Genomic DNA, 27648 nt, shown 5'->3' on the forward strand with positions numbered 1-27648 from the left:
CAAAAACAAAATAAAAGATTAGTACAACGCAGCAAATGCAATTATAAATAAAAGAAATAAGTCTAAATTAGTACAATTTTATTCAACTATAATACTCTCACGTAACAACAGCTAAAAATGAGACTAGCCTATAGATTTAAAACAAAAACAAAAAACAAAGATATAACTGAGGCACCTCAACCAGCACAACTATGGCGCGCTATCAATCACCATCTGTTAATCCATTTTTGAGCATTTCATGTGCTTTTATGTCATGACCAGCACAGGGCTCTTACAAGGTGCCCAGCTAGATCCTGTATCACTCATCGCCCTGACTACAAAAATTTGAAGTACTAAAATTGCTGGCATCTCATGTGATCGAACATCTAGGGAAATACGTTCTTTAGTCGATTGACAGCATTTGTTGCTGTTTTGTTTGTAGGTTCCAGGACAAGAGCATACTTGAAGTCTGCATATTTGAGAGATGAAATCATAAATTAGAAATGGTTGTTAAAGATTTATATTTATCTTTGTATGCATCAGTGTGATTCTATGGTGCTGGGATTTTACAAGAACAAACAGATTAGATACATGATAGAGCATGTGTGGGATAGCTTGGATATATGTATATATAGTGAGAGTTTAATTAAGGATTAAGATCCTATAATCATGTTATATGAGAGACAGAGAGAGAGACAGAGAGAGACAGAGAGAGAGAGAGAGAGAGACCTTCAATTGCTTCTTTATAGTAGCCCAACATCTCTCTGGCAGTTCCCCTTCTAAGATATGCTTTAACATTCTGGCAAAATAACAAAAACGATGCAGAGTACATGAGATAATTATTCAAGTGCTCTCAAATCAATGGAAATATTGCCAGCAGAGAATATGATTGGGAAAAAAAAATAAAACCAGACAAACTTCTGTAGGAGAATATTAGCATTTCAGCCTGCCAATAGATTCTACATAAAATTCTAATTAATGCAATAAAAATGATCCAAGAAAATAAAATTTTACTTGTGACCAAATCTTCTACAGAGTTGAATCATATAATAAGATTCATGTAGCTCATCCTAGTAGTTCGACTTGGGAGGAACAGCTTGATGACGGTGGACAACAGACCAACTAGTAATTAGAAGTATTCCATAGCTATATATAGAAATACTGGTACTTATGCTAATAGACTGAATCCCATCCTGTCCAACCTGATCGGTCCACCCAGCCTGCCCAACCCAGTCAGAATATCTATTTCTTGGAAAATTAAATAGAGTAGAAAATAAATAGGTACCCTTTGAAGATTGGAACAAGATAAGAATAGGTATTCCTTGAAATTGAGAAGGAATAGCTAAAATGGATGATTGAGGAATAACAACTCCATGGGAATTAATTGATATTCTGTGTTCATCTTTACATAGAATAAACTCTATGGTATTTCATGGGAAACCCAATAGTTATTCCTATAAAAGCCAAGACCTCCATAAGCAACGCATTTCAAATTTTAGCTGATCGACAATCTTTAAGACAATATAAACCATAACGCTGTGTATAATATCATAATTTAAAGCTTGAGTTTTACCAAGAGTCTACTCAAGATTAGCATATGACAATAAAAATACTTGTACAGAATCAGAATGAAGTAATGCAGATGCCAAATGTATATCTATTAGAAGTCATGACAACTTTATGCCAAAAACATAACAATATTCAGGGGAAAGGGGGGATTATACTCGTTCTAATTTTCCATATCTAAAACAAAAATAGTTGTAATTTCACCAAAAGAAAAAAAGGCATACCTTTTTGTCAAGGTTGATAGCGTCAGTGCAATCTGCTTCAGCTTGAAGGTAACTAAATGGAAAAACAGGAAAATAAAGATTATTTGATATGCGTTGAAGTACATTGATGAACATCATAGAACAGGATAATAACGGCAACATGTACCTTCCCATTTCAAGATATGCAGCAGCTCGGTTACTATAGTATGTTGCATTTTTTTCATTAAGTTTGATTGCATCTGTGTATAGATTTATAGCCTTTTGCCATTGTTTGTCTTTGTAAGCAGCATTACCCTACAATACGAACAAGAGACAAAAATTAAATAGTGTCCATAAAGATAAACACAGTAGAAAAATTTAAACCAAAGTTAGTAAAATTGGCCAAACAATACATTATTTGAAACAATTCACGTAAACAATAACTAGAGGTCAATCCATAAAGAAAGCACAAAAACAATCAGCATAAAAGCAAAATGTTGACAGTACTAGGAAAAACAAACTGTGCACACAGCCTGAGTTAGATATAAATCTACAGAACCAAGCATATGACATAAAGAGATATGTAACTGACTTTTTCTTTTGCAATTTCAGCAGATTCTTTCTTGCTAATGCTACTTTTTGAAAAGTTGGACTTGGATGCAATGTTAGCTTCTTCCTGAAGAGTAGCATACATGGACTTGACAGTATCTAGCAAGAGAGAGTCTGCCCCATGCCTGGCAATGAAAGAAAGGGAGACCGGAGATTTTTCATGTATTCCTATGGGTATGGTGACCTGTAGTATTAGCACATAAAACAAGCATTGTTAGCCTGCTAAAATAATTGGAGATATCATGAGTCATGCGGGTACATATCCACCAACACAAATTCAGTGAGCTTCCATTTAAAAGTATTGTACCTGACAACAACCCGACATACTAGCAACAGAAGACAGACAAAATGTATGAGAAAGATATTCTTCAGATAATATTTGCTTTGCATTTAGCTTTGGAGGAAGTCCTAACACTGTAGGGATGACAAGTATTCCATCATCCTGTTTGCAGAGTCATCAACTTAGTCAAAAAAATAGTATAATGACATATTAACACCATACTTACATAAAGAAGTAATGTATATGCTTGTCAGCGATCATGCATATATATTAATATATTTATGCGTGTCTAATTTAAGACTACAATAACAACAGAACTTTAATTTGTCAATATATACAATCAGCATCGTCCAGCCATGTTTGTACCAACTTTGGAGTTAGCTACATGAGTCTTGTCACTCCACCAAATTCAATAAAGCTATATCAATAATAATACTCAAATCAACTAAATCATGTTTTATTACATTTACTAATATTCTCTCTGCTCTACCTCTACAACTTTACCTTTCATTCTAATAAATATATTGATTGCCTTTGAATATGTCCATACCATCTCAACAATTCTCACATTTATGATCTACTAAAGCTATACTAAATTACTCTCAAATCCTCATATCCATCTTAGTATTTTTATTTCTGTTACATTAATTCTGTGTATATGTTGCTTACTACTACCAAAACACCTTCATTCATAAAGTACAGTGAATCATAACACAATCTGACAAAAAAAAATTCTTTTAGCTCAAGAGGTACATGACAATCAAGCAAGGCTCCAGAAGCTTTTAATTGTCTAGACCACTAATTCTATCCTATTAATAATAGCATCATCCATGTCTTCCTTTTGTTGAACAATAGATAAGATATCTAAAAATCATACGAATAATATTTGCAATGCACATGTTCATCAAAATGATATCCATAGTTTCACCAATTGTAGAAAGATATAGCTCTTGAATAATCTATGCACATTTATATTGTAATAGAGGATTTTTCCAGCAGTGCCATTCTTTGAAATACACCTTATTACTTCATTTCTTCACCATTTCCGCTTATTTCCATACCACTTCCACCAGCAGCTCCATTCACCTCTCCACTGAATTCATCCACTATACACTACGCATATCACCAACTCGGCTAGATAGTTGCATAAGATTTTCAGCCACTACAACTGACTTCATATGTATCCTACTACCAATTTAGTTTCTTTCAATTATTTTAATCACTTTTATTGTCTTTGTCATTTTATAAGATTCCCAAATCACACCATGGAGCCCTTGGAGATCCTTATCAAAAACAAGTCATGGCTTCAATGTTTGTTCTTCTATCATAATAGACATGAATGATAACTTCTTCTTCCGCCTTGTGGTGCATGTGTTTCTTGTCATTGGGTGTTTATAGTTAAGTATCTGCTAAAGCATTTAACGATACACGACAAAGACTGCAAAGAATAGACTCAGACCAACAGTGTGGATTACTTCAAGGAATTCCCCTCTATGACATCTGTTTTCCATTTCTTATAGAGATTAATAAGAGTTGAGAGATATTAAAATGAATCTTGCAAATCTTTCGTGTGTGGGAGGCCTTTCTTAACAAATTTGAGACTCTTGAGTTTTGATATCCAACAGACCATATGAAACTTAAGATGCCTAGTGCCTGAAGTGCCAACGTAGCAAAGAGTGACAAAGCAAAAGATCCAATGAGAGAGCTCCACTGATTGTGCCAAAAAAAGTAAATAAAACAATACCATAATGTGTCCTTCAATTTATTGATAACAAGAAAATCATTCTCTGAGAATCCATAACAAATGCATCTATTGTGAAGGAGCAAAACACAATACAGCAAATGAACCCAAAGCATAACACTCATGGTGAAAACTTTTATCAGGAAAACATATTAATGACATTATAATATAACAAATGCACCCAAGCTGTCGCACTCATGTCAAAAAGTTTTCCAGGAAAACATATAAATGTCATTAAAATATAACCCAATATTTCAAGGAATTGATTAATTCACGGCCGTTAAAGATATTAGATTAATAAGATTATTGATCTAGTGGGTTTCATCCTAGTTTAATAGTTCTAACTTTAAAGATATAAACCAATAGAGTTATTAGTGTGATTCCTCTAGTCCAACATTAGGACTTCTAAATTTAAGCTTTTATAATAAGTCTATATATACACATGTCATGGTTATCTTAATTATAGATGCAACAGAATAATTTTCTATTCCTAAATTGTACAATGGCACCACAATTACATTAGTACGGCAAAAGAATTTCAATCTCAAATTTCTGGAGAGAGTTATACGGGCCAAAACAGGAAAGGTGGGCAACATAGAAGAGAAAAATTAGGAACGGCCAAAGGTGTGCTGCCTTTTACTTAGCATGTATGCGTATCTCCAGGATTATTATTTTCCTCTACTCTGTTCCCCCTCCTTTGTTATTGAAGGATAGAAATCTACTCATTAGACAATGTTGGCATCATAGCAAGATTATACTATTTCTTATAGTACACGAGACACATTATTTTCAACTATTTAATAAAAATATAAACCTGCATACCAACATGATAAGTTCATTTCTACCCTTAAGACTTATGACTCAAACCACTATTTCTGAGAGTGTAGGTTATTTTGATCGGTTATTTTTTGCATATCTATACAAACTATTTCAAATATTGCCATTCTCATAAACTGATTGCTTAAAATACTTGTTCTACAAATGGATATTCCAGTGTAAGATAAAAAAATAAATCAAGATGACTATTTTGTTAATGAAAATGCAAATTGTTAGGAATCACATAAAGAAAGAAATAGTTGGAACAGTGGAGGAACTAACAATATTAAGTAAAACTTTTTTGCTGCGACTATATCAGACTAAAGAGTTGTATATAAGTTCATATTACATTAGAACTTCCAATTTAAATACTAGAGAACGGTTCTGTCTCTTGTATCTACCTTTAAAAGAGAATATAGGGCTGAGCGTGTCTCTTCTCTTGCAGAATGGCAACAATCAAGTGCAAGTGTATTGGCCAGCGATCTATTTATTTGTGCTGAGATAAATGGATCTAGGACAGGCTTAGTAGAGCTGATCCACTGCTCATGGCTATTCCTGAACTCATGGCTGTGAATAAAGGACAAAACTATTATTTAATTTAAGCTTCATCAGCGCCATAAAGAAGTATGCAATATTAAGAATGTCAAGGCATCAAGTAGAATTTGCAACCGAATAGGGTATAAAAATTAAGTTTCCAATACACTTTATCAGTCAAGTTATATGCACATAAAAAAGAAAAAGGTTAATTAATTAAGTAAATCCGAGGACATTTGCCAAAAAGGGAAAAAAATGCTGGTGAGTTGTCTGCACCATGCCTACGGCTTGTGGCTTGCCGATCCACATTTTGTGTATATAACATGTCAAACTGTAGCAGAAAGACCATTGATTACTTAAGTAACTCTAGCTTGGTTTGATACAACCAATTTGGCATCCTTAGAGATCATAGCAACAACCATATTAAGTCATTTTCATCTCTTGAAACTTTGATTGCTGATATAAATATTCTGCACATCCAGAATTGAGGTAATCCAATTCCTGACCCATATATTTTAATTTCTTTTCTTCTAATTTTCCCATGTGGTGTCATTATGCATTTACGCACTTAGGGAACTCACAAAAAAAAAAAAAAAGGAATATAAAGAACCAAACGATTAGCAGCATAACATGAGCTGAAAAAAAACTCCAACCTCAGATTGGACCAAGTTCCAAGCCCTCAGCAACTTAAGCTCTTTTTTTAAATGTACATAAATTTTCACTTGGCAAACTATGTCTATGCTCAATAAGAACTAGATGAAGTGGCCAAGAAATTAACACCAAACCATCCATAAGATGACATAAAAAGCAAATCAATGAAATCAACATCACCTCTGAATCAGGATGTAATAATTTTAGAAAATGCAGCAAAATGTCTGTTCTTATTTTGGTTTAACAAAAATCACTGGAAATGTGCTTCTCAAATTATTCCAAATTACACATAAAACTCTATCATCATCAACTCAAACAGAAAAAATCAATTAAAACTCTTAAGCATGCATATCCATAGGGGAAAATTGGAAATTGCTCAAGTAACAATGACAAGCTATATTTACTTGTAAAGAGATTGCATAGCATTAGCAAGCGATAGGAGTGTGCTTCTTGACTCATCATTCTTTGTTCCATTTTGAAGTTGTTTCAAGCTATGGAGTCTTGGAGACAAATAATCTCCGAGGTTTAGATGCTTTAGAAGTCGCCCTACACCAATGAATTGACAAGCTAATATCAAAACAAAGTTAACAATATCAAAAGAATGGGAGAAGTGAAACATGAAAGAACATCTCCTTGGAGGAGAAACTCAACATGGTTACATACGTCCAAACTGCTTCTCTACAGATTTGACCAGCACCTGAATCACACTGCTGGTCGGAATTTTCAACAGTTCAAAACAGTCATCTGCAATCATTATACTTCTAGGTTGGCGCAAACCACCAAATGGAATCTGGAGCAGTATATGAGCCACACGATGAAACACATTAGGATCCTTGGAGAATAATCCTGAAACAACATAAACCAATGCAAATTCCTTTGGTTACAAATGGAACAAAATAGACTACTATTTTGTCACTAACTTTAGAAGGTAAAAAAAAAAGGATAAGGATGCAATATCAAACATCCAAAATTCCACATAGAATCAAGAGATAGTATGTTAATTGTCCCCTCAACTCATCTCAATGGTGCATTAGCACCCTAAAAGCTTTCATCCCATGCAATGGCCTAACAAGTAGTAACTACATCTAAGTTTACACCTTTAACACCAAAATAAAAAATTAGAACATATGAAAAACTTTAATGGTAGTTCAAAGCTAACAGCAGAGCACACATATTCAGTTGAATATGTAATATTTCAATTGATAGAAATGCTTTGCATACCAACTGTGTCAAGGCTAGGGGAAACAGGAATAACACCCATATTAGAAACAGAACCGTAAGAAGGTCGGAAAGCTAAAATGCCACAGTATCCCCCAGGTATTCTCACTCCACCAACAGCATCAACACCTGCAAATATCAAAAATAAATAAGAAAAATATTCTATGTTCCAGGAAAGGGGGAAAAGGAAATGGGTTTTATCACTGATTGTTTGAAAGATTGGTGCCTGAACCTAGATATCTTCATTTTTTCCAATACCAAGATCGGTGTACCTATTTTCCATAACTCACAAGACATGGATGTAGAATAAAGGTAACTGTAGGCATAAATTCTTTTTGCCAAAGGAAAAGTCATGCAAAATGTCAGATAACAACCAAATAGCTGAATCTACCACTTGTGCAGAGTAAGGTAATAGAGAGAAGCATTTTATAAACAAATGAAAGAAGCAGAAACAGAAAACTGTTTGAATATGGCAAACAAAAAAGAATGTGATGAAAATTTTCAGATCTGGTCATCAACTTTGATGTTTGGACTCTTCATCTACCCTTGGTATTTGTGCCTACCAACATATATGGACACTTTAATGCAGATGAGGAAACAAACAATGCAGGAAATAATTTTGAAGAAAATAAATTGAAGATAAATTTGAGATTTGCGCATTCACGATAAAAAGAAAGAATTTTTTTTAAAAAAAAAGATTGATGCATCTGCAATAAATCAGATATTTGATTTTTTTTCCATTTGGTGTTTAACATTTTCTGTCTTGTTAATAAATAAGGAATTATTGTAATCCCTATTAAAAATTAGGATGTTTTCTTTATTTAGGATAATTTATTTCTGTGTTTCTTGTCAAGCCAAGTCCATTAAAAGTCCTGGATCATGTAATTAATTATTTTTGAATTAATACAATTTTCAATCATTTTCAATTTGAGTTTTATGTGTGAGAGTTTTTCCTCTAGGTGGGTTTTCAACTTCCTTCCAAGTTATTGGATGACTCGAAGGTTCAATTTTGGTATTGCATTATGAGAACTATAGGATAGCTAGAACCAACACCAAACGACTAGAGTATATAAGTTATATACCTTATATAATTTGTATAATTTAGATAACTTATATAATTAGAAAATAAGTTACTTAGAATATAACTTATATAATTATAACTATATTTTGTAGTTAGGGATTCAAATTAGGATCCTTAATTGTGTGAATGTGCGACAACAAAATCGTGCATGCCATTGAGTAAAACTTTAATAACCCTTGATGCCCAAACTGACGCCTAGAAAAGAGGCAAAGGATGATGAGAAGATGCTTGAACACTATCGAATCCTAGTTTGCCTGTCACTTGCTCCCACGATCTCTCTTGGCCTCTCTTGATGTCGTGGAAGAGATATCCCTCAACGACCTTCATCGTCACTATAACCAAAGTATCGAAGTCATTTTAAGTGTCAATCGAGTCAACTGACAAGCAGAACACTAAGGTGGCATTTGGTTTGGGGTGCATGAATTGGAATGAGAATGGATTTGATAGTAGACTAGAACGGGAATAGGTTTAGCCATTCCAATACTGTTGTTTGGTTTATAAGCTGGGATTATGTATGATCGTCAAACTGCCACTAAACCGATATGATTTGTGGCAAACTGAACTCTATTCAATCCTCTAAGAGATTGTAAGGATAGTCCATAACTCTGGCATTGTTTCTGATAAAAAAAATTAAGGAAAATGAGGTTTTAGGGCAAAATAAGGACAGTTCATAATTCCTGCAATGATTATGTATGTGGATTGCTTACATCAAGATGTTGAGGAGAAGATTCATGGCGAGGAACTTGTCGGCGAAGGTTCGCACAGATTTCTACGAGCTAATTTCGAGCTCAATGATGTCGATCTTAGTGGAGGGAGTGTTCTGGAGGATGCGTTGCTTGACGACGTCAACGACCTTGAGGTTCCTCGCTCTAATGATGACGTGGGCGTTGTGGAGGGCCATAACCCTCGCATCTTTGCTCCAATCCCGCTGCTCCCGCACGGAATCGGTTAGATCTAAGTCAGAAAAGCTCGAGCTTTTGATAGAATAGTTAGGGACTTTGGTGGGAAATCAACGGGAATGGGAGGAGAACCAATGATGATAACAATGCGGCCAACAACGTCGATGTCATCGGTGACCTGCTGGGAGGTGGATAGGGAGCTGAAGCGGCTTGGCTCGGGGATTCCAATGGCTTCCTTGAAGTGTCCCATTCCTTTGAACTAGTTCGTCTCCAGCAAACTAGAGATTGAAGGGAAAGGATTTTGTGCTTGCACTTGCTGGGGCCAACCGGCATTGGTCGTCATCCTCCCCTGCTGTCACCTCTGCCTCTGCGACGTATGCAATAGTAGTGCGGTGGAGGCGTGCCCTGTCTATGCGGAGGAGAGAAACGAGCAGCAAAAAAGAAAAGACGGGAATGAATTCTAAACCCACCACTTTCATTGGGTTTTGTCGATTTCCGATTATTTAGGAATGATTTCAAAATTATTATTCCCAAACCCATTAACCAAACACTTTATATTACTATTATTACATTCCCTCATTCCCAATCCCCTAAACCAATTGTCACCTAAATTTTATCCATGCCGACTGGCACGGTTTGGCATTTAAAACCTTAGTCTATCTTATACACGTGTATATCTTTTAGCTACTAGTCCTGTCTTGTCTTATACTTGTTTCGCATCTACCTAGTATTTTATTATGTCCAGTTCCACCTCTTCAGTTTCTTCCTTTTTGGTAGCTCTACAATCTCCCATGTCTTTTTTTACCCCATTTGCATGCTTGGATTGATCTTGATTGAAGAAGTAAAATTTTCTTTCTTAAGTAGGCCTAAAAGAACCTTCAATATAAGCATCACCATCACCCATAACAGCTTGTGATATATTGTCTGTATAAGGTAAGATCAAGAGGCTCAGGTTCTGAGTATAAAGACTGCTTCAGTACGTTGAAAATAAAATATTAATTGCAAGCATCTTCCCCATTTCCCTAGATGTCCTTTGGGCTTCCCTAGCTTCCTTTAATGTCTTCTTGGAAATATGTATTTGATTTACCATTCTCTTGCTTGTACATTTGCAGCAGTAAGAAAGAGAGAACTAGTCCTATTATTTTCACATCTCTTGGCATTCTTCATGGTCTTATCTCTCTGTTAAAATCTCCCTAATTAGCTGCCTTTCTTCTTCTCCTCTTCATGTCATCGACCAATGTACCCATCGTCGACAGTTCATATATCTCTGGCTTATGTTCCAACTCCGTTAGAATCTTCATTTCCGGAAAAGGGAAAGAAGAGTTCCTTACTGACAAATCCCAACCACCTCCAATCCACGATCCCAATTTCAAGTCTTGGAAGGTCAACAACAGCCTTGTAATGACCTGGTTGTTGAACTCCATGACCAATGAAGTAGGTGAACACTTCCTACTTCATCAAACTGCAAAAGGCATTTGGGATGAGGTGCAGGAAACATACTCCCAAGTTGACAATACCTTTGAACTATTTGAAGTCGAGCAAAGCATTCACGACCTCAAACAGGGAGACCTTTCTGCAATCCAATATTTCAGCATTCTGTCTCGTCTCTAGCAGCAAGTGGACACATTTGAATCACCGGAATGGGCAAACAAAAATGACGCTGAAACTCACTGAAAGCTCCCTGAAAAAAGAAGAACCTTCAAGTTCCTCTTCGGATTAAACGCCACATTCGACAGCTTTTGGGCATGAATTCTAAGTCTTAAACCGTTGCCTAGCGTGCAAGAGGCATCTGTTGAAATTCGCTGAGAGGAAAGTTGACAAAAGGTAATGCTTGGTCCCACCAAGCCATCGAGCCCACTGCTCTCTCCATGCAGCGATTCCAATAGCGTCCTACAAATCGAACCGAGCAGCATCAACCTCACCGAATTCACCCCTAGTGCGACCACTGTCGAAAGGCTGGCCACACAAGGGAGAAATGTTGGGCCCTTCATGGAAAGCCAGTCGATTGGAAGCCAAGACCGATCGCTCCCACCATGCGCACGCCGCTACTCAACATACTACCCTCCAAAACTAGATTGAGTCCCTTATGAAAAACCTCTAAGATGCAGGACTTATACCGCGGAAAGAATGAGCCTCCTTCGCTAGACGAAATGACAGAATGGGTCATGACTTCTAGCAAAGGCAAAACGGTGCTCCTCAAGCCCAATTTGAAGGGGCCATGCTTCCTCTTCCCACTTAAATCCCGCTGCCCGCTAAGGTATTTTCCTGATATTTGAAAATAAAACTAAGGCGTTTGGGCAATGGATTATCGATTCAGGAGCATCGGAACATATGACGGGTGATATATCTTTATTCCATAACTTTGTGCCACGACAAGATAAGTCAAATATCCGTGTTGCTAACGGAGCAATGGCTAAAATCATCAGTGTTGGTTCAGCTAAAATAACACCAAACATATGTTTGAAAAATGATCTTTAGGCTCCCACACTAAATTGCAATTTATTATCCATTAGTAAATTGACTCATGATTTAAAATGTCGTGCTAAATTCTCCTCTCATCATTGTAAATTTCAGGATACGGAGACAGGGAAGACGATTGGCAGAGCTATGTTCAAAACTCTACATTATTTGCGAGATTCCACCTCAACCTAGTTGTCAGTAAACATGCTGAAATCATGTTATGGCACCAGAGGTTAGGTCATCCAAATTTCTCTTATCTTGCCCTGTTATTTCCAAATCTATTCCTTAATGAAAAAATATGTTCATTTCAATGTGAGATTTGCCAACTTTCTAAACATACACAGGTCTCCTTCCCAAAAATTCGCTATAAACCATCCAAACCTTCCAAACTCATTCACAACTATGTGTGGGGTCGATCCCGAATCAAAACTCTCACGGGAAATTGCTGGTTCATAACCTTTGTTGATGATCATACACGACTCACCTAGTTATTTCTAATGAAAGAAAAATCAGAGGTCGGTCACATTCGAAAAACTCTTTGCCATGATCCAAACAGTTCCATACATCCATCCAAGTATTTAAAACTGACAATGCAAAAGAGTATTTCACCTCAAACCCAGAAGCATTTCTTAACTCCAAAGGTATCATTCATCTCAGTTTTTACGTTGATACTCCACAACAAAATGGAGTTGCCGAATGTAAAAACAGACACCTCCTAGAAGTAACTCATTCTCTAATATTTTCCTCCAATGCACCCAAAATCTTCAAGGGCGATGTCGTCTCTACTGCCACATACCTCATCAACCATATGCCATCACGCATCATCAACTTCCAAAGCCCAGTTCAACGTCTTCTCCAATCTTTCCCACAAACCAAATTTCTTCAATCACTTCCACACACCAACATCTTTGGGTGCACATCCTTTGTCCATATCCACAAACATCATCAGGAGCAAACTTGACTCTCGCTGCACTAAATGCATTTTTCTTGGATATTCATCCCTTCAAAAGGGATACAAATGATACTCACCTACCGCCAAGAAAACCTACATCTCCGTGGATGTCACATTTTTTGAAAATCAACCATACTACCCTAAGTCTTACATTCAGGGGGAGAATTTGAGAGAATATCATCCTAAAGAGTCTGAAATAATCCTTAACACAAATACTATGTCTAAGCCTACTCGTGACACAAATACTGTACTTGAGCCTACTTCTAACATAAACACATCCTCTATCGAACCTAAACCACCCGAAGAAGTTCGTGTATATACTAGACGAAAAACAAAAGCTGGAACCAGATTCAGATCCTAGACTCATACAGGTACGACCTTAAATCATGAGTCTAATTACCCACAACAGATGATCTGGAGATACCAATTGCTTTAAGGAAAAGGGTCAGATCATGCACTATCCACCCCATTTCCAATTTCATCTCTTATGAAAGGCTATCCTCAAATACTGAGCATGCATTGCCTCCTTCGACAACATTCAGGTCCCATCCAACATTAATGAAGCTCTAAATTAGACAAAATAGAAACGGGTAGTAAATGAGATAAGAGCACTACAGAAAAATGGCACTTGGTTCATTTGAGAACTACCAAAAGGAAAAAAGGCAATTGGGTGCAAGTAGATATTCAAAGTCAAAAACAAGGACGGAACAGTTGAAAGATTGAAGGCACGACTGGTCTCATAATCTTATAGAATAGATTATCAAGAGACCTTTGCTCCCGTCGCTAAACTTAACACAATCAGGATCATCGTTTCCTTGGCCGCTAAGAAGAACTGGCAGCTCCACCAATTGGACGTCAAAAACGCCTTTCTAAACGAAGACTTGGATGGAGAAGTCTATATGGAAGTTCCATCTGGAATCGAACCATCCCCTAACAAAGTATGCAGATTACACAAATCCTTGTATGACCTCAAAGGCTCAAACATCCCCTAGAGCGTGGTTCAACAAGTTTGTCGGCATCTGTAACCAAACACGAGTACAAACAGTGCCAAGCAGACCACACTTTGTTTGTAAAAATCTCGATTGGCAAGAAAATCTCTATTCTTATTGTTTATGTCGACGACGTCATTGTCACAAGGGACAACGAGAAAGAAATAGCTCTATTGAAGGAGCTCCTCACAAGAGAATTAGAAACCAAAGGTCTCTGAGATCCAAAATTCTTCTTAGGAATGGAACGGGCAAGATCGAAATAAGGTATTTTTCTTTCACAACAAAAATACACTATGGATCTACTAAAGGAAACTGGAATGCTTGGATGCAAACCAGTGGATACCCCAATGGATGGATCAAATAAAATTGGTTCTAAAAAGGACCAGGCACCAATAGACGGGGAGATACCAACAACTTGTAGGCAGACTGCTCTACCTATCACACTCAACCCGATATCAGATTTTCTGTAAGTGTGGTAAGGCAATTCATGAATCATCCCACAAAAGAATATATGAAAGTCGTTTACAGGATTCTCAAATATCTTAAAAGTACTCTAGGCAAAGGGCTACTATTTCGGAAAACTGAAGACATAGGCATACACGTTTAAACTGATGCAGACAAGGCCGGAAACGTTAATGACAAATGATCAACCTCGGGCTATTGCAAGTATGTAATGGGAAATTTGGTGATTTGGAGAAGCAAAAAAGCAGTCCGTAGTGGCTAGAAGCAATGCTGAAGTTGTATACGGATCTGAAGAATTATGAATGACCTCGGAATCTCCACGGAGAAGACAGTTAAACTGCAATGCGATAATCAAGCAGCTATCAATATCGCCAAAAATCTGGTTCACCATGATAGAACGAAGCACATTGAAATTGACCGACATTTCATGTCAGAGAATGTGACGAACGGAAATATGAAACTCTCATATATTTAATTTCGACATCAAATAGCTGACATTCTCACAAAGGCTCTCCCACGCAATAACTTTAAAGAGCAACGTGACAAATTGGGCATGTGCAACATCTACAACCCAACTTGAGGGGAAGTGTTGAAAATAAAATATTAATTGCAAGTATGCTTCCCCATTTCCTAGATGACGCATGCTTCCCATTTCCCTAGATGTCCTTAGGCTTCCCTAGCTTCCTTTAATGTCTTATTGGAAATATGTATTTCATTTACTTTTCTCTTGCTTTACATTGTATTTATAGAATCTCTCTTGTATATTTGCAGCAGTAAGAAAGAGAGAACTAGTCCTATTATTTTCACATCCCTTGCCATTTTTCACAATACAATGAGCCAACCACTAAAGTTTGTTAATTGATTTGTGTAAGATAATAATACTTCATCATCATCGCATGAATCCTTACTAAAGAATAGTGAAAAACATAGATAAACTACACAGCTATTAGTAGTTTGCTTGATCTCTTTCAGTCGTGTGAAAAACATAGTTATAAAATTGCAAGGAAAAATTGAAACATAAGAGACTAGTCTAAGGATATTTTGTATGAAACTTCAACAGCTCTTTTGCAAAAAAAGTAGAAGATATAGAAAGCTCACCCAGGGAAAACTCTACCAAGCCACTAGCAACAGCTACAGCTGACCCACTTGAACATCCTCCTGGCACTCGCTCAGGTGCTAAAGGATTCTCAGGTGTATCATAGTGATTGTTTTCACCACTTATACTGGAAAAAGTCACAGTATTATTAGCTAGAAATGACTATAGTGAAGGCAGGACCTTCACGAGGATGAAAGAAATGACTAGAAGTCTTTATGTAAACATTATTTGTAAATACGAAAAACTATGGAAATGGCTCAGAACAAATATATTCCATGTATACATCACTGGCAACACAAATAGAACATATATGAGGAAATACCAACAAGTTTTGTAAAGGCTAACTTTCTTACCCATATGCTAACTCATCAATGACAGTTTTTCCAACGCAAGTGGCACCACCATCCACAAGAGCCAAAATGATGGGGGATGTTCTCAATGCAGATTCATGAGTCCTTACCCATTCGGGGTGCCCAAACCCAGTCACATATCCTTCAATATCAAATCTGTTAATTCGACAAATAGTCAGAATCTCACTAAATTTGTAATTGGATCTAGAATTTTGGAGAAAGCACATCTAGCTATGGTCCAGAGAAAAATAACTTCCTTTTTATCAAATAAGAGTGTCCATAAACTTATTCTATCTGAAAATTGAACCACAAATCCAAGAAAAATAGGGTTATCATTTTACAGAGAAATAATGTCAAAGTGAGAAGGTCAAATATCTGAAAGGTGAAATAGGATATAGTAACGTACACCACTTGAAAATCTGTTCAGTGCATCGGGCAAAAACTGAAAAACATCATCTCAAACCTAGATGAAAATCATTAATGTTGTGTTGGGTATAACAGCCAACATCAATATTGCCTAAACTTATGTACATGAATGTTAACTTAGCCGACCACAAACACCTGGGACAACATGGTTCGATAACGATGTATTTTTAAAAACCACAAAAGATAATTTATCTACTGGAAATTTGGTCTACCACCTGTTTGAATCGCATTCAAACAATCTCTCCCACAGACTCTCCATAATTCAAATGCCTTCTACCATTGGCTCTATACACTATTTCATATGGCAGTAATTACACAGTCTCTATTTATTATTTGATGTCGCAATAATCATACAGGATCTCTATACTATTCGACATCCAGTCTCGAAGAAAAACCCAAAACGGATATAAAGGGTAATTCTACGCGACCTAAATCACGACATTCAACACGAGGAAATTAGAACAAGAAGACAACTACTGAGAAAAGGGCAGCGAATGAATCCAAGGCTCACGCGTCGGCAACGGCAAAGGTGAGGCCGGTCAACGGGTGGGGGGCTTTGGGAGGTGGAGGCGGAGGCGGCGGTAGAACCTGGAGACGCTGGACGAAGGCACCGAAGTCCTCCTTCGTGACTCGCCGCCGGAGGCGCCGCGTCATAAGTAATATGCCGGCGAGGCCCACCCCGAGCAACACGAAGATGTTGGACGGAGGAAAGGCGGGGGAGGACGGCGCCATGCCTTCTACTTCTGCTCCTCCGTCCCGTTGGCGATTGGCAGATCGGGAGCAATCGGCAGGGAGGCGGCAGAAGTGGAACGGAATGGAACGGGGAAGGAGATAATACCAGAGCGTCACTTGCTTTTATATATACTCTTTTTATTTATTTAATTTTTCTTATTTTTCTCCGTCCTGGTAATTAAAATAGCACAAATACAATTATACAAATCAGGAATGTTGAGTTACGAGGTTACGTGGATTCTCCTTTAAAACATACATCAATATTTCGCTTTTTATTTTGAAAAATGGAGAAAATATATAAAACAATATTTTACTTTACCACGCAATAAACTTTGGGCAAAAATCGAAAACATAGTATAAAATCATCCGATGGACATTCCATTTATAATTAAAATCAAATGAAAATCCAATTTTAATATGAATTATTTAAAATATTCTTATTATTCAGCCGTATACAAATTAATTGTTAACTTCTCCTATAGCAACTTTATGTATTTTAATTTTATTAAATGATAATCTAATTAAAATAATATTTTAACGAGTAAAACAAATGATGAAAATTTTATGACATTTACTATATTTCAAATGAATATTATATAATCACAATCGATCAAGTAAACATTAAAATGTAACTTATATAACGTATAGAAACTACTTGTTAACTTCTACAGCACGTAGAGGCTAGCAACAACAACTTTATATCAATTTGATTTTTTTCTAATTGATAATTTAGTTAAAATAATATTTCAACGAGCAAAATAAATGTATAACTCTATGCCACTAATTATATTCCAAATGAACATAATTTAATCATGGTCAATGATGCAGTGATAAAGAGGGGTCCACCCGGTATGGGTCAACTGCCTAGGTGGAGGTCAAAGTTAAGGTGATAACGCCAGGGTGTTAAAGGGCTCGCCTACATAAGCTGAGCGGAGGTTGACTACAAGGTCGAGCAGGCAGACAATGTACGATTAGCAACAGGCTTGATCGAGCTAACCGCCCATCTAGCTCAGAACAATATGGTTATAAGATCACCAGATGCTCAGTACGGAGCGGCAGAACACCCGGAGACCGAAGCGCTTGTCCGATCGGGAGGCGACAGTCTACTATATCCAATCATGGCAAAGAAGAACCGCCGCGGCCGACCGAGCGAAAGAGTCCCCAACTGAGTGGCTACCCCGCTTGGCCGAGTAGCGGGATCATCGTCGTATCTCTCAATATCCTTTTGGGAGATAGTGTCACTAACACAAGGTATGGTCAACAGGCAGATCGTACGGCGAAAGCTTCTACTGTCTTGTCAAGGATATGTACGCCCTGTTAAGGTATGATATCAGAGCCACTTTTCTGACAGGTCCTTTCATAGGACACATTGGAGAATGTGTCCATTCCTCGAGGAGTGTGCATGTCGTCCATCAGGGCTTTATATAAAGGGGGTCTATACACTGGCGGAGGTACGCGTTATTCACTGTTTGCGCTTGTGCTACTGTTGCTCCACTTTCTTCTATAGCTCCGGTGAATGACTTAAGCGTCAGAGGGCCAACGTCGGAGACCCCTTCCCTGGTTCGGCACTGATGTTGCTTATTTTGTAGAGTCGGGCGCAATCTACATCCAGTCAACACAACAATCACATCCCCAGTTAGCCACCTTCCTGTTTTTAGACAATATCATTGATCCGGTGGTAAGGACGAGGGACCCTCATGGGCGGAGGGTCAAAGACACGTGGAGGTCAACCCCAAGTTCACGCCGAACGGAAGCATGCTGGGCCGAACGGAAGCATGCCGGGCTGAACGGAAGGATGCTGGGCCGAACGGAAGGATGCCGGGCCGAACGGAAGCATGCCGGGCCGAACGGAAGGGTGCTGGGCCGAACGGAAGGATGCCGCGCCGAACGGAAGCATGCTGGGCTGAACGGAAGGATGTCGCGCCGAACGGAAGCATGCCGGGCCGAACGGAAGGGTGCTGGGCCGAACGGAAGGATGCCGGGCCGAATGGAAGCATGCCGGGCCGAACGGAAGGATGTCGTGCCCAACGGAAGGATGCCGTGCCGAACGGAAGGATGCCGGGCCGACCTGACATTCGGCCAGGAGCTTCCCGGGCCGGACAGAAGGCAACCCGACCATGGCCGGGTTTCCGACGCTCATAGTGAAAAGGGTCACCGGGCCGAGCGGATAGCCCGCTCGGCCGAAGCATAAGGCATCGTTGCTGTGGAACACTCTCAGTTGAGCACCCGGTCGGACCGATACTTACGCCCGGTCGGACCTATGCCTGGCGAGCGGATGAATGCTTGGCGTCAGGAAATAGGAGACAAGGGCAAGGGGACATTAGGGGACATCATTTTCTGACAGCAGGCATGTTCGACGACCAGGCCATACATAGAATCATACGACGGAAGGACCTGCTGTCCCATCAAAGAGGTGATCAGACTGTATAGTATGGTGTCAGGCATGTTCCTCTGACAAGCCCATGCTAAGGTATGGTACAAGGACACGTGTACGCCTCGGTAGGTGTGCCTGAGCCTCCCCACAGCTCTATATAAGAGCCTTCATACTTCGCCGGAGGTATGCGTTCTTAGATATTCGAAGCCACCTCTTTGTTGCCCACTTGCCTGACTTGAGCGTCGGAGGGTCGTCACCGGGAACCCCTTCCCGGCCTGACTTCTGTGCAGGTTCGCCGGAGGTCCGAGCGGACAGCTAAGAGATCTGCGTCAGCCACTTGGAGAGCGCCACGTGCCCAGTGTCCGTTGATTCAGCTTTCGGACAGGATCAAATTGGCGTCGTCTGTGGGAACACACCTGCATCCGAGCGGAAGCAATGGACGAAGCTGGACGACCGCATACGATGATGCTCTCCACGGAGGAGCTCGACGCTCTGATCGAGGCAAGAGCGGCTAAGCTTGTGGAGCAACAGAAACAGAAGGCGCAAACCGAGCGGATGGAGCAACAAGCGACGTCAGAGTCAGGAGGCCGAGCGGAAGCCGAGTTTCGACCGGAGAACATCTCACCAAGGGGCCGAGATAACGATCCGATCGGCATTCAGGGGGAAGCGCACCGGGCGTGGCGAAAGGTGTGCCAAATGTAATATATGTTATATTCTTTCCGTTCGGCTGTATACTTGAAATGCTGGAATAAAAGCTATTAGAACAAAGCAAAGGCATGATTTTGGCGGACAGAGCAGGTAGCTACAATCTTGCATTATGAAGACCCCGCGGCGTTCGGCCGGGAATATATATTATCTGAGCCAAATGCTCGATTGCGAAGACCCCGTGCCGAGCGGCCGGGAGTATGTTATCCGAGCTACAAGTTCATCATCGAAGACAGTCGAGCTCCGACGTTAAATATCGAGAGTCGAGCCGGCGACTATAAACCATCCGAGCGGAAGACCGTCGAGCTCCGACGTTAAATATCGAGAGTCGAGCCGGCGACTATAAACCCTCTAAGCGAAAGACCGTCGAGCTCCGACGTTAAATATCGAGAGTCGAGCCGGCGACTATAAACCCTCCGAGCGGAAGACCATCGAGCTCCAACGTTAAAAATCGAGAGTCAAGCCGGCGATTATAAACCCTCCGAGCGGAAGACCGTCGAGCTCCAACGTTAAAAATCGAGAGTCGAGCCGGCGACTATAAACCCTCCGAGCGGAAGACCGTCGAGCTCCGACGTTAAAAATCGAGAGTCGAGCCGGCGACTATAAACCCTCCGAGCGGAAGACCGTCGAGCTCCGACGTTAAAAATCGAGAGTCGAGCCGACGACTATAAACCCTCCAAGCGAAAGACCGTCGAGCTCCGACGTTAAATATTGAGAGTCGAGCCGGCGACTATAAACCCTCCGAGCGGAAGACCGTCGAGCTCCGACGTTAAATATCGAGAGTCGAGCCGGCGACTATAAACCCCCCGAGCGGAAGACCGTCGAGCTCCGACGTTAAAAATCGAGAGACGAGCCGGCGACTATAAACCCTCCGAGCGGAAGACCGTCGAGCTCCGACGTTAAATATCGATAGTCGAGCCGGCAACTATAAACCATCCGAAGGAAGACCGCCGAGCTCCGACGTTAAAAATCGAGAGACGAGCGGCGACTATAAACCCTCCGGGAAGACCGCCGAGCTCCGACGTTAAAATCGAGACGAGCCGGCGTCTATAAACCCTCCGAGCGGAAGACCGCCGAGCTCCGACGTTAAAATCGAGACGAGCCGACGCCTATAAACCCTCCGAGCGGAAGGTCGCCGAGCTCCGACGTTAAATATCGAGAGTCGAGCCGGCGATTATAAACCCTCCGAGCGAAGACCGCCGAGCTCGGCGTTAAATATCGAGAGTCGAGCCGGCGACTATAAACCCTCCGAGCAGAAGACTGTCGAGCTCCGACGTTAAATATCGATAGTCGAGCCGGCAACTATAAACCATCCGAGCGGAAGACCGTCGAGCTCCGACGTTAAAAATCGAGAGTTGAGCCGGCGACTATAAACCCTCTGAGCGGAAGACCGTCGAGCTCTGACGTTAAATATCGAGAGTCGAGCCGGCGACTATAAACCCTCTGAGCGGAAGACCGTCGAGCTCCGACATTAAAAATCGAGAGTCGAGCCGGCGACTATAAACCCTCCGAGCGGAAGACCGTTGAGCTCTGACGTTAAAAATCGAGAGACGAGCCAGCGTCTATAAACCCTCCGAGCGGAAGACCGTCGAGCTCCGACGTTAAAAATCGAAAGACGAGCCGGCATCTATAAACCCTCCGAGCGGAAGGTCGTCGAGCTCCGACGTTAAATATCGAGAGTCGAGCCGGTGACTATAAACCCTTCGAGCGGAAGACCGTCGAGCTCCGACGTTAAATATCGAGAGACGAGCCGGCGTCTATAAACCCTCCGAGCGGAAGGCCGTCGAGCTCCGACGTTAAAAATCGAGAGACGAGCCGGCGTCTATAAACCCTCCGAGCGGAAGGCCGTCGAGCTCCGACGTTAAAAATCGAGAGACGAGCCGGCGTCTATAAACCCTCCGAGCGGAGCCGGCGTCTATAAACCCTCCGAGCGGAAGACCGTCGAGCTCCGTTGTTAAAAATCGAGAGACAAGCTGGCGTCTATTAACCCTCCGAGCGGAAGACCGTCGAGCTCCGACGTTAAAAATCGAGAGACGAGCCGGCGTCTATAAACCCTCCGAGCGGAAGACCGTCGAGCTCCGACATTAAAAATCGAGAGATGAGCCGGCGTCTATAAACCCTCCGAGCGGAAGGCCGTCGAGCTCCGACGTTAAATATCGAGAGTCGAGCCGGCGACTATAAACCCTCTGAGCGGAAGACCGTCGAGCTCCAACGTTAAATATTAAGAGACGAGTTGGCGTCTATAAACCCTCCGAGTGAAAGGACGTCGAGCTCCGACGTTAAAAATCGAGAGACGAGCCGGCGTCTATAAACCCTCCGAGCGGAATGCCGTCGAGCTCCGACTTTAAAAATCGAGAGACGAGCCGGCGTCTATAAACCCTCCGAGCGGAAGACCGTCGAGCTCCGACGTTAAAAATCGAGAGACGAGCCGGCGTCTATAAACCCTCCGAGCGGAAGACCGTCGAGCTCCGACGTTAAAAATCGAGAGTCGAGCCGACAACTATAAACCCTCCGAGCGGAAGACCGTCGAGCTCCGACGTTAAAAATCGAGAGTCGAGCCGACAACTATAAACCCTCCGAGCGGAAGACCGTCGAGCTCCGACGATAAAAATCGAGTCGCACCGGCGACTATAAACCCTCCAGTCGGAAGACCGTCGAGCTCCGACGTTAAAAATTGAGAGTCGCGCCGGCGACTATAAATCCTCCGGCAGGAAGACCGTCGAGCTCCGACGTTAAAAATTGAGAGTCGCGCCGGCGACTATAAATCCTCCGGCAGGAAGACCGTCGAGCTCCGACGTTAAATATCGAGTCGTGCCGGTGAGTATAAACCCTCCGGCCGGAAGTAATGCTGTTTAGCGGTAATTCCAGTTAAAGTCATGCATGTATTCAACTAAGCGAGTCCGGTGGACCAAGTGTGCAAGCGGGCGGGTTACCAAGAGTACCCCGTAAACATCTGGCGAAAATCCCATTTGCGAAACGAGATATATTCAGCCGAGCGGACTAGCTATACAAAATACTTCGTGAGAAATCCTTTGCAAAATGCAAGAGAGGTGGGATGAGAGGCGATTAACAAGGAGAAGCGGAGGATGGTTTCTTGGATGCGCCGCTCGGTACTACTGGCGTCCAGTCAGTCGGACTATGCGCCTCCTTCGACTAGACTTGAAGGGGAGGCATGTGATCCGGTGGTAAGGACGAGGGACCCTCATGGGCGGAGGGTCAAAGACACGTGGAGGTCAACCCCAAGTTCGCGCCGAACGGAAGCATGCCGGGCCGAACGGAAGTATGCCGGGCCGAACGGAAGGATGCTGGGCCGAACGGAAGGATGCCGCGCCGAACAGAAGCATGCCGGGTCAAACGGAAGCATGCCGGGCCGAACGGAAGGGTGCTGGGCTGAACGGAAGGATGCCGCGCCGAATGGAAGCATGCTGGGCCGAACGGAAGGATGCCGCGCCGAACGGAAGCATGCCGGGCCGAACGGAAGGGTGTTGGGTCGAACGGAAGGATGTCGGGCCGAACGGAAGCATGCCGGGCCGAACGGAAGTATGCCGGGCCGAATGGACACTACAAGAAAATTGGGATTCTACAACACTTAAACGACAACGCTTTTTATAAAAAACGTTGTCTATTTTTTTTTAACAACGCTTTTAGTGAAAAGCGTTGTCTATTTCATTATTTTCTTATTAATCGACAACGCTTTTCTAAAAACTGTTGTCTATTAGTGATTTTTACGGGTCAAAGACAACGCTTTCTAAAAAGCGTTGTCTATTAGACTGATTTTTAGTGTCTATGACAACGCTTTTTAAAAAGTGTTGTCTATGTTTAAAATCTCATCTAAACCTTGATTAATACAAACCGTTGGATCTAAATCTTGATTAATACAAACCGTTGGATCTAGGTAAGGAGTAGAAAACCCAAACCCTTCTCCCAACTTCTATCTTCCGATCATTTTCAAGTCCCGAACCCTTCTCCCAAGTACTCCTCATCTCGCGCGGCCTTCTCCCAAGTACTCCTCTCCGGCAAACTCCTCTCCAGCAAACTCCTCTCCGGCCTCCAGATCCGGGGCGTCGGCGGACTCCTACATCGGGAGCCTCATAAGCTTGACCTCCAAGAGCGAGATCAGATACGAGGGCATCCTCTACAGCATCAACACCGAGGAATCCAGCATAGGCTTGTGCAGCGGTATAGTTTGCTTTATGTCCAATTCCTCGCGTCTTCGCTTTTCTCCACTCCCCTTCGCGCTGTTCCTCGTCAAAGGGAACACTTTTTCGAGCTTTTTTGGCTGGATTTTGGGTTTCTTGTGTCCGAGGGATTGCCGCATCACGAAATTTTATTTGGAGGAGGCTTCCAGTTTTCATGATTTTATTATTTTATTTGGGATTTAGGTCATAGTTCTGGGTTTTAGTTTTCTCTGTATCCATGACAATTTTCATGTGCAAGTGTGGTATCCGCGTAATACTTATGCACCTGTAAGCATGAAACTGCAGTTTGTTTGGGTTGTTCATTATTTCGTTCTGCTGATTTCTTGTTATGTTTCATAAAAAAAATTGTATTTAGCAAATGATATTTATGTTTGAACTAACAAGATATGAACCATGTGATGCCTCTTACTGGTCATAAACAGAGGCTCTAGAAGTTCATATGAGAGTATCAGATGTTATGCATGGAATTTTTCCGTGACCTGAGCATTACACTATCCCAACAATTAAATGGATTGAAATTTTACCTTATTTTCACAAGGTGAAATGACTTCTCTTTGGTTCCATATCTATGCACATGGAGAGCGGTGATAACTGATGATTAGTTGGGTGAAAGGAACACTCCATATAAGTGCTTAGTTGTTTTGATATGATGATTTCCTTTTCTTGTATGAAGTGATGTAGTGTGTATAGTATAGTGAATTCATGGACGGGTTAGCATTAATTGGATAGAATATATTGAGATGATTGCATGCCAAGTGCACATCAGGATATGCAAGTACACCTTCTAGTTCCATTGACAAATGTAGGAGTAATCCTTGGTTAATAAGTTGGAGAGATCACCCACATTAAAGTTACTACTAAATTTTGTGGTCAAGATATTTGGCTAATATATGTTTATGACTTTTTAACTTAAATTACTAGATACTCAGGAACAGCAAACTTGTGAGCCCATCCTCTCACTACTTCCCATTATCAAACTTTTGGGCTTCTTTATTGTTGTCAAAGCTATAGGCCTTCCAATTTCATGTTCCATGATATTCTGTTGTGTACTATATTTGGATTAAATCCATCTTCTAACCCATGCTAATCATATAATAATTGCATCCAAGAAGTCAAACTTCATTCTCTAGCTGTTTAGATTTTCATGACAAGTGAAAAACTCAATTTTCCCTTATGTTTACAAAATATTAACCACTTACTTCTGTTGGGAGATATAAATATCTCCACTGCATTAGCAGACTTATGCCTAGAAAGCATAATTCATAAATATCTGCTGTTGTTTGCTGTTTTCTTTTGTTGGTGATATTCTAAAATATTTGTAATTAATATCTATTGTTTTTTTTATTTTTGTTTTTAGTTATCTACCTTTCCTTTGTTATCTGTTGTTTTAAAACTTGTGTTTGTGTTAATATTTTGTATATTATTTATAACTATTTTGAAGGTGTTAGCTCATTGTTGGTTATTTAGTTGTTACAAGAATGGACAAAGAATGGATGTCAAAGGATAGACTATCACATGAATATGAGTTTGGAGTAGAGTCTTTCTTGCAATGACAAATGCTAATGATCGTAACGCAATTCCTTGCCCATGTGCAAAATGTGGTAATTTAAAGAAGAGAAATGTACAAACTATCAGAGCACATATGTATTGTAATGGTATAGATTTAACATATCATACATGGATATGGCACGGTGAAAGAGCTACTATAGGGAACTCAAAGAATGATAGTGATCAAGTAGGGCTAGATGAACAAAAATATGTTGCTGAGGACCCAATAGATATGGTACATGCTGCATTTGATAGTTATGCCGAGAATCCAACCCAATTCAATAAGCTACTTGAAGATGCCGAGAAACCTTTATATCCTGGATGCACTAAATTTACAATGTTATCTGCAGTTGTGAAATTATTCAACTTGAAGGCCAAATATAGTTGGAGTGATAAAAGTTTCACTGACTTACTTAGTTTGTTAGGAGAAATCCTTCCAAATGACAATGAATTGCCTTTATCTTCTTATGATGCAAAGAAAAGCTTATGTGCATTAGGGATGGATTATGTGAAAATTCATGCTTGCCCTAATGATTGTATCTTATATCGGAAGGAGTATGAGGATTTTATCAATTGCCCTACTTGCGGGATGTCAAGGTGGAAGTTGGGCCAAACAAATACGATAAAGGAAGGAGTTCCTGCAAAGGTTCTATGGTATTTCCCCCCTATTCCAAGATTTCAAAGAATGTTTCGAAATAAGGAGATATCCAAGGAGTTGACTTGGCATGCTGATAAAAGACTTCGTGATGGATACTTACGTCATCCAGCTGATGCACCATCTTGGAAAATAGTTGATCACAAGTGGCCAGATTTTGCTACTGAGGTAAGAAATCTTAGATTGGCCATATCAGCTGACGGGATGAATCCCCATGATTCGATGAGTTCTGCATATAGTTGTTGGCCAGTGTTAATGATCACTTATAATCTTCCTCCATGGTTGTGTATGAAGAGAAAATTTATGATGCTCACATTGTTGATATCTGGTCCCAAACAACCGGGAAATGATATTGATGTTTACTTAGCACCTCTAATTGATGACTTAAAATGCTTATGGGATATAGGCGTTGAAACATATGATGCAGATCGACAAGAAACTTTCTCGCTTAGAGCTGTCTTACTATGGACTATTAATGACTTCCCTGCATATGGGAACATGTCAGGATGTATGGTAAAAGGATATCATGCATGCCCTATTTGTGGTGAAGAAACCTATTCACAAAGGTTGAAGCATAGTAGGAAAATGTCATATACAGGCCATAGAAGGTTTCTACCTGCAACTCATTCTTATCGAAGGCAAAGGAAGGCATTTAATGGAAACCAAGAGTTTACTCCTACACCAAAACCATTGAGTGGCGATGAAGTTTTTGAAAGAGTTGAAAGAATTAATTGTCATTGGGGAAAAATCAGTGGGAATATTCAGTCGAAGAAGGATGATGTAAAATCATGCTGGAAAAAGAAATCAATATTCTTTGAACTTCAGTATTGGAAACATCTACACATTCGACATGTTCTTGATGTTATGCATATTGAAAAGAACGTCTGTGAAAGTCTCATCGGTACGTTACTTGATATTCCAGGAAAAACAAAGGATGGAGTAGCATCGAGATTAGACCTTTTGGAAATGAATGTGAGGATAGATTTGGCACCAAGGATGGGGGAGAAGAGAACGTTTTTGCCAGCAGCCTGTTATACACTTAGTAAGGATGAGAAAAGAAAGATTTTGAAATCTTTGTTTGGAATACAACTTCCGATATGTTACTCATCCAATTCTGGTAGAAGATGCAAGCATGCTGAAGTAA

The 27648-nt window shown here is 40.6% G+C and overlaps 1 protein-coding gene across 1 annotated transcript; it reads right to left on the minus strand.

Moving 5' to 3' along the window:
* Nucleotides 1-18: 18 nt before the first annotated feature.
* On the minus strand, nt 19-17127 carry LOC121975949 (translocon at the outer membrane of chloroplasts 64-like). The gene is made up of 13 exons (XM_042527890.1): nt 16803-17127; nt 15869-16021; nt 15518-15642; nt 7580-7705; nt 7022-7204; nt 6763-6904; nt 5575-5740; nt 2644-2778; nt 2320-2520; nt 1915-2042; nt 1770-1821; nt 709-778; nt 19-448 (listed from the first exon to the last, which is right to left on the minus strand). Exons 1-13 carry the CDS (start codon nt 17021-17023, stop codon nt 366-368), a joined length of 1785 nt encoding a protein of 594 aa, XP_042383824.1. The 5' UTR covers nt 17024-17127; the 3' UTR covers nt 19-365.
* Nucleotides 17128-27648: the final 10521 nt, after the last annotated feature.

The sequence above is a fragment of the Zingiber officinale genome, chromosome 4B (assembly GCF_018446385.1).
Source record: "Zingiber officinale cultivar Zhangliang chromosome 4B, Zo_v1.1, whole genome shotgun sequence".
NCBI classification, from domain to species: domain Eukaryota; kingdom Viridiplantae; phylum Streptophyta; class Magnoliopsida; order Zingiberales; family Zingiberaceae; genus Zingiber; species Zingiber officinale.